Source organism: Onychomys torridus, chromosome 12 (genome assembly GCF_903995425.1).
Source record: "Onychomys torridus chromosome 12, mOncTor1.1, whole genome shotgun sequence".
Taxonomy (NCBI): Eukaryota; Metazoa; Chordata; class Mammalia; order Rodentia; family Cricetidae; genus Onychomys; species Onychomys torridus.
This window is the reverse complement of record NC_050454.1, coordinates 24,922,790-24,936,895: the sequence shown is the minus strand read 5'-3', so window position 1 is coordinate 24,936,895 and position 14,106 is coordinate 24,922,790. Positions and strand designations below refer to the sequence as shown.

General features: G+C 40.3%; 1 protein-coding gene and 1 non-coding gene across 2 annotated transcripts in view; both read right to left on the bottom strand.

Moving 5' to 3' along the window:
* Positions 1–374: 374 nt before the first annotated feature.
* The window catches only part of Btla (B and T lymphocyte associated), a 36,132-nt gene continuing 22,400 nt past the window's right edge, over positions 375–14,106 (bottom strand). Inside the window, exons 3-6 of the mRNA XM_036203901.1 lie at positions 11,112–11,147; positions 9,507–9,665; positions 5,547–5,593; positions 375–2,113 (exon numbers count right to left, since the gene is read on the bottom strand). Coding sequence (XP_036059794.1) covers positions 1,865–2,113; positions 5,547–5,593; positions 9,507–9,665; positions 11,112–11,147 — 491 coding nt within the window. The 3' untranslated portion in view covers positions 375–1,864. The remainder of the gene's footprint in view (positions 2,114–5,546; positions 5,594–9,506; positions 9,666–11,111; positions 11,148–14,106) is intronic.
* On the bottom strand, positions 11,985–12,129 carry LOC118594358. Its single transcript, XR_004946348.1, has one exon. It is a non-coding gene; the product is annotated as a U4 spliceosomal RNA (small nuclear RNA).

The window sequence follows — 14,106 nt, the reverse complement described above, 5'->3', positions numbered from 1 at the left end:
ACACACACACACACACGCACACACACATGCACACGCAGATATACATACACACACAAAGTTTTTAAAAGATCGTTTTAAACAAAATAGGCAGAAGAATTTTGTTTTTAAGGTTGGAGACTAGTCTGATAGAATTGCTCAACTCACATGTTGATCTGATAAGATTTAGAGGGCACTGTGCTCATCCCCCATACTTCCTGTTTCTATTTTGAAGATGAGCAGCTAAAGCAGCTATTTTAAGACATTTTGCATAAATACCCACAAATGCACCTGGCTGAAAGAGCTTACCTAGAGTTGGTTGCAAGCGTATCTGAAACCAGTGTCTACTGTTCCAAATCCAGAGAACCTGATGTGAGCCGTAGGTGAGAAGATTTTTGCAGTATGCCCTCTTCATTGTCTGTTTCTGAATACATTCTCTAACCACATTCCTGTTCTCACCATTTCAGAACTTATTTTCTTTAATAACTAATTTGTTCTAGTGCTTTGTACCTCCTAAGCAACCTAAAAATAGGGTGGCAATCTGATTGGTTTCTCTTGTCTTGTTTCTGTAAGTCATGTATTGCATTTGCATATTAGCATGCATGGGCACAGGAACACACACACACACACACACACACACACACACCCCTGCACAATTACATGAACCGAACCACAATCACTCATTCAGCAGCTCATGTGTTTGTTCTAGGGGCTTCTAGCTCTTGCCATCCATTGCATACTAAAATGACGACGCTGTTCAGAGTCAGAGAACTCAAGCCTCAAGCTAATGAATAAAATTATGAATTATGTTTTAAACAATTAGACTCAAGTAATCTGGAAATTTAGCACACCTGAAAAATCTATTCTCTCAAGCAGCTACAATGTCAGAATTTAAACCTGAATGACCTCCATATGTCATATTTCATTACATATGATTTGTCCTGATTCACTTGATAAGAAGCAGGAAACAGACATTAATGAAAGTATGTCAACGCCTACTGATCAACTAAATATTCCAGACTCTTTCTTTTTCTGAACAGTCGTTTGTGTTGGCTCTCAAGTAAAGCACAAGGTGGTTTAAAAGTTCAATCTGGATTTGCCTTATAATATCTACTCCCTTTGACTCTTGTTCATATGTTCATATGTATATTAGTTCAATAGCATTGCATCACATTCATGCACATTACTCTACTTGATCAGAACTCTACCACTCTGATTACAAAAGTGCTCACTATACATTGACAAATTCTGTGCTACCTGACTTTCTTGATTTAACAGGATGGAGATAAGCATCTCATTAGCGGGGATAATGTACATTGGCCCCGCATCTATTTGGCACTTCTGTATCTGAATTGCACCAATTACCTTTTCTAATCTTTTTCTGAATTGAGTCCAAGATAATTTTCCTTTACATTTAAAAAAGAAACCTTAGCTATAGATTGACATGGGAAATTGTCCTTTCATGGAAGATTGGGAGCATACAATCATTACTGTATTTATGATTAGTTAGTCAAATTGGGCCATTCTTTTTCTAGAATGTGTAGTGAGCTGATCCAAATGTCACACTTATTTCTTCCCTGGAAGTCTCTCTGATAGTTCCAATGGAAATATTAAATTCATACCTTGGGTAAGACATGGTCAAATTTAAACATTCTATTATTCTGCTATTTGTGATATGAGTTTTCCCAGAGAAAAGTCTATTGTTGAAGGCTCTTGTACAAAACTCTTCCAAAGTTTTCAGGAGAAGTTAACTTTAAGACACAGCCCAGTATGAGCCATCTTAACATGAAACTTCCCAGGTTGAAGAAACTTATTTGACACCAGAGGTCCAGACAGCGGTATTGACAGGTCCATCATGCAGTGCCCACAGTCTATGTCAGTACCAGATTTAACTTCTCCTACAAACAGATGCATACTCTGTGGGTGCCTCTTGTATGTTCTTTGCCTGTCGTGGGTTCCTTCCAATGACAGAATGGTTCAGAGAAGCATAAATAATACCCTGTTTGTTTCCCTCCAGTTGGGAGTTAGTTGTGGATTCAGAACTTTCCTGGAGACTTGACCAGGGATCATTATCATAAATGCCAGTCTCTGACGGCAGTGTTTGGGAATCTGTCCTGGGACTCACTGGGATATCAACCTACAAGAGAAAAGATATGTATCACATAAGGATGTGACAAAACATATTGGTTATTAGACTCTGAATGAAAGGCTACATGTTGTCATGCACATTGAGAGAGATGATCTATTGTACCTTGTGTAAGTTACTTAATATCTACATTTTCACTAAACTTTGTTTTATCAAAGGATGAAAGAGTTGGTTTATTTTGGGGTGGGGTTGTTGGTTTGGTTTGGTTTGGTTTTTGTTTTGTTTTGTTTTGTTTTGTTTTATGTTACGTCCAGGTCCTCATGAGCGCTAGACAGGTTCTTGACCACTGAGCCCGAAAGGCCAAACATTTGAAGTTGACTGTGTTCTTCCCAAACAGTTGTTTTGTGCTGTATTATGGGCCATTTGAGGTCACAACACATACCCACAATGCTCTTTCCATGGAAAAAAATTACAGTCCAGTTCATAGAACGAGAAAAATTACTCCATGAAAATTTTAGGCAGCTTATAACACATTGGCATATAGAACACAGAACATCAAAAGATCAAGCCCAAGGCAAAAAGACCTGAGACTTCCTCAGGAAAGCAGGAACAGGAAGCATCATGGGTTATCCAATACACATTATGATGAGAGAGCTAAATTGGAAAATGGAAGCCAATTTTCAAAGAACAAAGTTTCAATTAAGTTCTAAAATACTACTCTAGTTGTTATTTCTACTACAAAAAAACATCATACTTTTAAATAGTGCCAGAGACCTAAATGCTGTGAGACAGAGGGAAATCTGTGGAAACTGAAGTGAATTTTGGTATTTTCTCCCTCCTTTCAGTTATTTGTTAGCTTCTCCTGGTTATTCAAAAAGTGCAGATGGTAAAAATGGTGTTGTGTTAATATTAAGGGTTTTAACTTTCATGTGTGGAAGGGGGAAGGGGTGGATCTATATGTGTGTGGGTAGGTACACTCACCCATGTGTGTACACGTAGAGGTCAGAGGTCATGTCAGGTTTCTTCCTCTATTCCTCTCTACCTTATTTATTGAGAAAGGTGTTCTCACTGAAGCTGGTACTTCAAATCTGCTTTCAGCTAGGGCTGGATAGCCAATGAGCCCCTGGTTCATCCTGTTTTCACTTCCTCCCCAATCACTGGGTTTTAAAGTGTGTCAATCACATCCAGATTTGGCATAAGTTGTGGGGATCCAAACCCGGTCCTCACACTTGCACACAGTGCTTGACCCACTGCATTTCCGCAGGGCTCTATTTTGACTTCTTTTTAATTTGCCAGCCAAGTTGTGCTCTTCCTAAAAGTTATCAGGTTCTCGATCTCTGACAAGTCACACTCCCGTGCTCCTTGGTAAGCCTCACAGTGGCCTCTGGGTTTCTCTTATGTCTACTGAGGAGGAAAGCTCTGCCCTCAAAGCATGCTTAGTGCTAACTTGAGAAATGAGGCAATAACTGCTGATAGGCAGCAATTTTCCTGTGAGGTGAGCACCCAGAAATCACACGAAGGCTGGAGGTCTGAGAGAACCAAGAGCAGACTGGTAAGGTGGAAAGTGCCCCCTCCCTCGCACAAAATGAGCCTGCACATGGGGCACTGAAGACTGTCAAATGAATTGCTAAAGAATTGCAAATTCGCTGTCTGCCATGCTTTCCAATCTTTGTCTGTCTGTCAGTTCAGCTGTCTGTCAGTTCAGCTTCCCCCAGAATGGCTCATTGTCATGAAAACTCCATTAGCTTAATCCCAGCACTCAGGAGGCAGAGCCAGGCGGATCTTTGTGAGTTCAAGGCCAGCCTGGTCAACAGAGTGAGTTCCAGGAAAGGCGCAAAGCTACACAGAGAAACCCTGTCTCGAAAAAAAACAAAAACAAACAAACAAAAAAAACCTCTGTTAGCATGAACATAGTTCTTTGCACCTGAAGTTCTCCTGGAACACTCTATAAAAGCAGCGGGTGCCTCAAGGCAGGTGCACTATGATGTGGTGGCCAGAGATGATAATGGATGTTAGACAGGCAGCCATCTTATCTTACAGATCTATTTGCAGTTGTAAGGCTCTTTTAAAAACAAACACATTGATTTATAACTCACTTTCAAAAAGTCAACCCTTTTAAGTGTGTTATGACCGAGTGGACTTGTCTATACAAGCACTTTTATTCCCTTAGAACAGTAGTTCTCAACCTGTGGGTCACGAGCCCTTTGGCAAATTTCTTTCTCCAAAAAGATTGACATTATGATTTATAACAGTAGTAAAATTACAGTTATGAAGTAACAATGGAAATTTTTTTTTTTTTTTTTTTTTTTTTTTGTTTTTTGAGACAGGGTTTCTCTATGTAGCTTTGCGCCTTTCCTGGAACTCACTTGGTAGCCCAGGCTGGCCTCGAACTCACAGAGATCTGCCTGGCTCTGCCTCCCGAGTGCTGGGATTAAAGGCGTGCACCACCACCGCCTGGCAGCAATGGAAATAATTTTATGGGTGGGAGTCACCACAACATAAGGAACTGTATTAAAGGGTCAAAGCATTAAGAAGGTTGAGAATCATTACCTTAGAAGGATCATTTTGAAATACGATCAGAACCCTGGACTTTTCCATTTTGTTATTTTTTTATGTTTCATTAGCATATAGTAACTACACATAGTAAGTAATGTTTTACTATGACATACATGTATATAATAGATTTGTTCATATTTACCTTCCATTGCTCTCTCTTGTCCCCTTCCCAATCCTCCCAATCCCCTTCCTCTTCCTAACTTGTTCCCTTTCAATTTTGATGGTTTTTCTCACAATGAATTTCATTTCAGTGGCTTACAATAATGTAAGTGAGGGCTTATTTACAATGAGCTGTAGTTGGAGAGCTTCTCTCCAGGTGCCACCAAGCCCCTGCGGTCCCTCAACCCACGTATAAAATAATCACACAGACACTTATATTATTTAAACTGCTTGGCCATTAGCTCAGGCCTACCATTGTCTAGCTCTTACTCTTATATTTAGCCCATTTCTATTAATCTATACTTTGTCACGTGGCTCATGGCTTAACAGTCAATACCTCACATGTTCCTTGTCATCGTGGCAGCTGGCGGTGTCTCCTCGCCCCAGCCTTCACTTCTCCTCCTCCTTGTCCCACCTACCCTATCCTTCCTGCCTGACTACTGGCCAATCAGCACTTTATTTATTTTAACCAATCAGAGAAACACATTTGACATACAGAACATCCCACAGCAGTGAGCACACTGAAAATGGTTCTCTCCTCATCAGTTATGGCACCATGCTTTCCTCCCCACTCTATATCAAGTTGTTTAGAGGCCCTATCTTATACAAGTATTATGCAGGCAATCACAGCTGATGTGAAACATCTGGAGTGTGTGTGTGTGTGTGTGTGTGTGTGTGTGTGTGTGTGTGTGATCATGTCATATAAACTTACTGGAAAAATACACATGATATAACAATGTGTTTGTCTTAATAGATATTTCAAACGTACCAGGTTAACTTCCCTTTCTGCTAAGTCAGAAGACATCTTTCCTTTCCCTGAAAGATTGAAAACAAAGAAAGAAAAACGGTCATCAACTGGTATTAAGAAAGCAAGGTAAATGATCTTCCCACCACACCCACCTCATTGCACTCCAACACTCAGGCGGTTAGCTTTGCCTTGCTACCTGGACCATGCACATTTCAGCCTGTGAGAATGCACATGCCCACTTCTCTCCCCTCACTTCTTACATCATACAACAGTCTTCACATCCAAGACGAAGGAGTAGGATCTAATAAAGAACAGTTTCAAAGGGTGGGAGTCATTGCATTCTTGATGTTATAAGTGCTTCTGTTAGCTCTGCAGTATATGAGACAGCTGTAGCATACTCCTCCCCCAAGGCTCAGGTAACATTGAAAAAATACTGTGAAGACTGAGGAAAAACTGTCTCCTAGACAAGACTGTGCCATTGTATCAAGTAACTCCTAACACCTGTGATTTCTTGCACAGGACTGTGCAAGATTAAGCCAGCCAGCATGGCAGAACAGATGCCCTGCAACCTTTAGCTCATGACAAGTAATAGCTACTAGGATGAGGAAGAGTCAGTTCTTGGGGAAGTGGGGCTGATCATCTCTGGTAGGTGAATTTCCACAGCCCTATGTATATGTGCAACACTAATTGGCTCAATGGGATGTATGTTGTGGTAGTTTGAATGTAATTGGCCCTCATAAGCTGATAAGGAGTAGCACTATTAGGAAGTGTGGCTTTGGTGGAGTGTTTATGGCCTTGTTGGAGGAAGTATGTCACTGTGGGGGTGGGACTTAATGTTTCTTATGCTCAGGATACTGCCCAGTGTGTCAGTCAATTTCCTGTTGCCTACAAGATATAGAACTCTTAGCTACTACTTCAACACTATATCTGCCTGCATGCCACCATGCTCCCTATCATAATGATAAAGGATTGAATCTCTGAAACTGTAAGGGAGTCACCCCACTTAAATGTTTTCTTTCATAGAGTTGCCATGGTCAAGGTGTCTCTTCACAGCAATAAAAATCCTAACTAAGACAGAAGTTGATACTATACTAGGGACTAGGGCATTGCTATGATAGGCCAGACCCCATGTTTTTGTTTGGAGAAATTTGGACTTTGGTACTTTGGGTAAGAGAAATAGTGGAATGTTTTAAGCACTGCTTGATGGGCCATACTAGTAGGGGCATGGAAGACAGTGGTGCTGAATGAGATTTGATGAACCATGGGGAGCTTGCTCAAGAGGGTACAGAGGAAAATAATTTTAGTATGTTGCCTAGAGATTGTTCTTGTGATATTTTGGTGAAGAAAGTGGCTGCTTTTTGCCCTTGTCCAATTAAATTTCCAACTTATGATTTAAAGAAATGCTTAGAGATGGGTGTGGTAGTGTAGGCCTTTAATCCCAGCACTGGGAAGGCAGAGGCTGGCAGATCTCTGAGTTTGACCTACAGAGCAAGTTTCAGGACAGCCAATCTTAAGCAGTAAAGGACAGAAAGCTGATGAAGATGTAGTTGAATGAGTATTCCATGTTCCAGCCCCAGTAAGCAGCAGAACTTGGCAGCTTCAGCCACGTGGTTCTGCCTCTCGAGTTAAGGACAGAAAAAAATGGGTTATGGAATGTGCTTGTGCACCTAAAGAAAACCACTGTGGCAAGGCATGTGACAGGGGTATCCCTGAATGGAGGCTTAGCAGAGAGGCCATTTTGTGAAGCTGTGAAGTTGAAGCCTGGATTGCCTTGGAGAATGCAAGATGGTAGAGATGCCAGAGTCATGGGATATTTGCCAAGGAGAGCTGCTAACAGGGAGTGGAAACAGCCCAAGAGGAAAAAAAAAGTGTGATGCAGTCAACAAAGCTGAACAGAATTGGAGATCTGAAGAGTGTTTTGACATCAGACATGGAGATGCTCAGCTGGTTTTTGGTCATGCTTTAGTCCCTTCCCTGCATTGTGGAATGGTAATATATATCCTGTGCCCTTATATGTTAGAAGTATGTGATCTGCTTTTTTATTTTGGTTTTTACAGATGATTACAGTTAAGAGATTGCATGAATCCCAGAAGAGACTTTGAACTTTGGACTTTAAAAAAAAAAAAAAAAAAAGATTTATTTATTTATTATGTATACAGTGTTCTGCCTGCATGTATGTCTGCAGGCCAGAAGAGGGCACTAGATCTCATTACAGATGGTTATGAGCCACCATGTGGTTTCTGGGAATTGAACTCAAGACCTCTGGAAGAACAGTCAGTGCTCTTAACCTCTGAGCCATCTCTCCAGCCTGAACTTTGGACTTTTAAACACTGTTGTGACTGTGATAGACTATGGGTACTTTTGAAGTTGAAGTAAATGAATTTTACATTATAATATTGTTACAAGTTTATGGGGGCCAGGGAGTGGAACGTGGTAATTTGAATGTAACTGACCCCCATAATCTCATAGGGAGTGGCACTATTAGGAGGTATGATTTTGGTGGAATTGGTATGGCCTTGCTAGAGGAAGTGTGTCACTGTAGGGGTAAGCTTTTAGGTTTCTTTTGCTCAAGACGCCACCCAGTGAGTCAGTCAGTTTCCTGTTGCTTGTAAGATGTTGGACTTTCAGCTACTACTCTGGCACTACTTCTGCCTACATGATGCCATGCTCCCTGTCAAGATGATAATGGACTGAACCTCTGAAACTATAAGCAAGCCACTCCAATTAGATGTTTTCTTTATAAGAGTTGCTGTGGTTATGTTGTCTCTTCACAGCAACAACAAAAAAAAAAACCTAAGAGGAGTGTGTGTGTGTGTGTGTGTGTGTGTGTGTGTGTGTGTGTGTAATTGGGAGGAAGATCTAGGAGGGGTTAGAGGGGTTAGAGAAAAGGACAGGGTGACGATGATCAAAATGTGTTATATGCATATAAGAAATTATCAACAAACAGAAATATAAAAATGTAACTAATGTTCTTGTCACCTATCCATGCTCCCAATTCCCTTTGGATATGATGGCCAATAAAGATTATTCTAGTTTCTTGTGCTGTGTAGTTACAGAGGCAGAGCTGGGTTCAGAGGCGGATTCCTTAGAATTGTAAAAAGGTTCTGGGATCCAGAAGCACTTACTTCAAAACACCAGAAGCTCTTCTGTCCAGACAAAGCTTTCTCTTGTGGTAGCCAAACAAGGGATGCTCTGTCTGGCTTGGTTTCTATAGCTACACTATGGTTTGTATTGTAGAAAAGGGGAGGGGAAGACAAGGAGAAGAACAGGAAACAGAAAATATAGATGGACCAGATCAGCATGCCTCTCTTGCTGAGTTTTACTGTTCAGTGGTGACGATGAAGACATGATTTCAAAAGGAAAAAGCAACTGTTTTCGAAATATCACAACTCTCTTATTGCAGGCAAGTCCACATTTTCAAATGCAATGCTACTGAGTAAAAACCTGATTCAAGCATGGGTTTATGACAGCATAGAAAGTACAAACACATATGAATCCCTTCCGGAGACAATGGTTCTTTATTTAGATAAGAGTGTGTATCATTGGAATTATGTGGTATAGCTGTGGAAAGGGCTTAAAAAGAATAACTCAAATCAAACATGTTGATTCAAGAGATTATTTCAACCTGCCTGTCAACTTGATTAAAGTTTAGGAAAATGCTGTCGTATACACACCTAAGATTGATGTGTATAGAATGAGAACATTCCAGCAATGTGCCCTCTTAGCCACAACTCTAGGCTAGCATTGTGATGTGGTGAATATGCCTTACCATGCCTGGAGAGAGCCCACATTAATCCATTCAGTTTTCTAGTGGAAACCAGTAGTTCCCCAAGAATCATTATCAAGGGGAAAAAACAAAAACAAAAACAAAACAAATAAACAAACAAACAAAAAAAAAACGCTAGCCAGCAAAAAATTTATGCCCTAGAAAATGGGCCCCAAATGTGTGACTCATGAGGGCAGAAGGAAATTGCAACCCACCTTGGTGCCTTTTCAGGAAACAGACCAGGCAGAAACAGGCAAGCAGCAGAGGCAATGCTCCCAAAGGAAGCAAGCTGTAAAGCAGCCAGGTCCTGTCCACCCTCTCTTCCATGGTGGGTGGTCCTGAGGCGTTGGTGGCATCTGGGATGCCAGACAGTGCTGAAAACAATTAAGACATTCTAGAAGCATTAGAGTTAACAATACCCCTTGGCACTGTCATGGTTTGAATTGTGACAATACTTCCAGCCCTCTAGTTCTCCCTTGGTGGTCCCAGTACCATCAACCTACTCTTCTTAACTTTTGAACATCTCACATGCATCTTGAATGAGTCATCTGAAGAAAGATCTCTGTGACAGTTCTCACAAACTACTTCACCGGGCCCTTTCATTTATATATTTAGTTCAGTGCTCATGAAACCATTTTCTGTATATAGTTTTAGAACTTGAAAGGAATGTTATTGCTCCATAAATTGCCCAAAGACAGACAGCTCATGAATGGCGGTTGGGACTCCTGCCATCGGGTTTCTGATGCTGTACCTTTGCTCCCTCTTGTAAGACATCATTATCTCCAAACATCAAATACTTTTATTCTTACCAAATATGCTTTCCTTAGTGTCTAGCTAGTGCTCGTTGTGACTGATCAGTGTTAACATTCACTGGATCCCTCTTTGATCAAGCTTGGATGCAACTTACATTTAAGTTGTGACACAACTCGGTGAATCAAAAATAGTAGTTTCTAAAAACATACTTTTTAAAATTTTTATATGCATTGGTGTTTGAACTGCTTGTTTTTGTGAGGGAGTTGGATACACTGAAGCTTGAGTTGTAGACAGTTGTGAGCTACCGTGTGGGTGCTGGGATTGAACCCAGGTCCTCTGGCAGAGCAGGCAGTACTCTTAACCGCTGAGCCATCTCTCCAGACGCCCCAAATAGTAGTATTTTAATAATATAAAACAAACTAGAAAACATCTGAATTCATAGTACATGCGGTGGTTCTCAAACAGAAAATCTCTCATGCTCCAGAAACATGTGGCAGTTTTGGGAGACCCTTCTGGTGTCAAAAGGTGGGAGAGTACATGCATCTAGTAAGGAGAGGTCAAAGGCTAAATAAAATCCCTGCACTACGCAGGGCACTCTTCCATTCCCATAGCACAGAAATCAAACAACTCCTCTGTCTATGGATTTTGTGGATTTGCTTTTCATGTGTGTGTGTTTTGGGTTATGGTGTAAGATGTACTGTTTCTTTGGGGTTACTATTATTTTGACACTAAGTATCAAAAGCTGTGAAGCAAAGTACTGAATTATGTGTGTGATCCACACACACACACCCTGGATCCTTTCCTTGAGGGTGAAAACAATCAGGAGCAGTTGAAGGGGACATACAGTGGGCATATAGTTTAATGGTACAGAATGGTGGCAAATGTACTGCAGCTGCTGTTTAGGTTGGGCAAGCAGCCAAGAAGCAGATGCAGCTGTCTGGGGGAAGGCAGTTTGATGGCAAACAATAGATAATCTAATACAAACAAACTCAATTAATAAGACCTTATTCTCATTATTTATCTGAAGACCAAACAAACTTGCTAATTTTGATTGGTTTCATACTTACTTATTAGATGGTGTTCTGAATCATTTTGAGTCCTTTCTGAAATAGAAAACAAGATTAAGTATTAAAATGGCTTGAGAAAATGCTAAGGTGGTATTCAATGTTATCTCTAAAGTCAGATCTATTTAGAAAGGACTCCAGTGTTGCCACGACAACAGAGAATCCAGTAATCCAGACCAAGCTCAGCTTGCTTAATTCATGGATCTTCACCTTGAGATCATCGTACACAAAGCAAAAGAGTTCTTTTCAAGTCTGAAGAAAGCCTACTATCAGCACAGTATAACCTTCATCTGACTTCTTTGGCTCTCTCCTCCTCATTCCTTAGGCATAAGGACACAGAGACCATGTGTGACCTCTGACACCTTCACTATAATAAAACACGCAACCTTCGGGTGCTTCTGAGACTTTGGATGCTCTGGGTGAGAGTCAATCAAGGTGCTCATTCTGAAACAAAGATTGTGCCTCTCACTTCCTGCCTTCTCATTCAACACTAATCTCCATGCACAGATAATGACCTCTGCATTTTTCTGATGTCCCTAATCAGAAACTGACCTGGGACAATTGAGAATCACAGATATATGTATATAACTGTATATATGCAGTGGCTATTCCTGGCTCTGTGGGATAATCCCCTTGGACTCTGCTTTGTTTCACAAGGTGCCTTTCCTCACTCTAGAAGACAATTATTTTCTCAAGAATACCCATGCCTTCTCCTGTCCACATTTGTCCTTACACAAACCAATTCCTATCATGAACATAAAAAGCAAAACATATGCAAAAACAGGGGTATTTCCAACATCCCCTCAGAAAGAAATTTCAAGAGGAAAAAACAAAATACTTGTATCCTATCTCCAAGTTTTATTAAATTACAAGCATAACCATAGTTTCAGGACATATTTCTTTCCTCATTTCATAAGCAGTTCCCAGAGCTCTCTTGGGTTCAAAAATAAAAAGAATGTTTTAGCAATAATCATGCCTCAGATGAACCTCATTGGCTGTGATACTGCCACTGTGCAAAGCTAAAAAAAGAATATTTTTATTCTTTCCCTGTAATCACCATTTCCCTAAAGGAGACTATATACTCAGCTGAAATTTAAACTAATCCTAAAAAGAAATTCTACAAAAGAAAAACAACCCCAAAAGTCAAGACATGATTTCTATTTTGTAAGGGACTGACTATAAGCTCTTATGGAACTTGACATATTTTTATATAATGCACAGGGAAAGGAAATGTATGATAAATGGGAGACATAGGCCTGAAGGATAAGCAAATTGACAGACTGCAGTATCAGTTCAATGAGGGTGATCCTGGAGGCTTCCTGGAGAACTTGGGCAATAATCTGGGCTTGAAAGGAAAAGTATAGTTGTGATAGGTATAAAAGTGGATCTTTTGAAATTGGTGAGAATGGCATAGGAAGGGAATGATAGAGATGTGATAAGGCTGGTCCTGGGAAGATGGGTCACATGTGAGAGTCTGAGGACCTATGATGCTGGATCTTCAGTATCCACATAAGAGATAGAACATGGCAGTTCCTGTCTGTAACCCAGTGCTAAGGAGGTAGCAACAGGAGCATGCCCTGTTACCACTGACTAGCCAGCCTAACAATTCCATTGAGTCTCAAATTCACTGAGAGACCTTGTCTCCAAAATAAGGTGGGAAGCAATTGAAGAAGACACTAGATGTCAACCTCTGCCTTCCACATACACACATGTGCAGACACATATATGCACACACACGAAGAGGAGGCAATGGAAAGTAGCGCTGTTCAGCTTGGAAAGGTTCCTCCCTGAAGTGATCCAGGAAGGTATAGAGAAAGCTCTGGTGCATCGTTATATATTCTGGGCCATAGTCTCTTATTAGGCATGTGATTCTCAAACACTTCCTCTTGTTCTGAGAGGTGCCTTTTCACTCTTGATCCTTTGATGCAGAAACGTGTTGACTTGTGATGAGGTCTACTCCATCTGCTATTGCTTTTGTTTTATGCTTTTCTAATCATATCTAGGAAACTATTGCAAAATAAAAGATCAAGACTTAGTTTTCTACACAGATGTATGGTTTTATGTAAAAGTAGTTTTGTAGATTAATTTCTTATATTTAAATTTCTGATCAATTTTGAGTTTTTTTAATTGTTTGACAATTTCATTCACATATATCACAAATTTCGTTCATTCAGCTTCCATCATTTCCTTCTCCTACATTCTTCCTTCTCGTGCCGACTTACTTATTTACATGGTATGAAGCAGGAGGTTCAAATTCAATTTTGGCATATGTATATACAATTGTATCTCAACATCATTTGTGTCAGGGTTATTTTTTCTTCCTTCTTTCTTGGTCATTTTTGGCAGATTTTTTTTCTTTTTGTGCTAGGAATCAAATCCTGAGCCTCCAACATGGTATGTAAGAACTCTACCATTGAACTAAGTTCCCAGTTGCTATTGTTAAAGAGATTTTCTTTCCGATATGGATGGCAAGGTGACAAATACTTTTAAGCCCAGTACTTGAAGGAAGAGGCAGTGGATCTCTGAGTTTCAGTACAGCCTAGTCTGAACAGCCAATTTTAGGCCAGCAAAAAATATATACTGAAACACTGTCTCAAAAAAGCAAAGAAAAGCAAAACAAAAATAAACAACAGCAACAACAACAACAACAAAAGCAATTGAGAGGCATAGAGATGGCTCAGTAGTTGAGAGCATTAGCTGCTCTTCCAGAGGACCCAAGCCCAATTCCCAGAACCCACATGGAAGATCAAACCATCTGTGACTTCAGTCCCAGAAACAAAAGCCATATATGTAGTACACAGACATACATGAAGGCTAACACACACACACACACACACACACACACACACACACACACACACACAGAGAAAATAAAAATAATATAAAAAGTTAATTGATCCTATACAGAATTTTGTTCTAGTCTCTCAATTCTACTACATTGGTCTCACAACAGTATTTAAATAGCTATATTTTAATAATGAGTTTTGAAAGAGAGAAG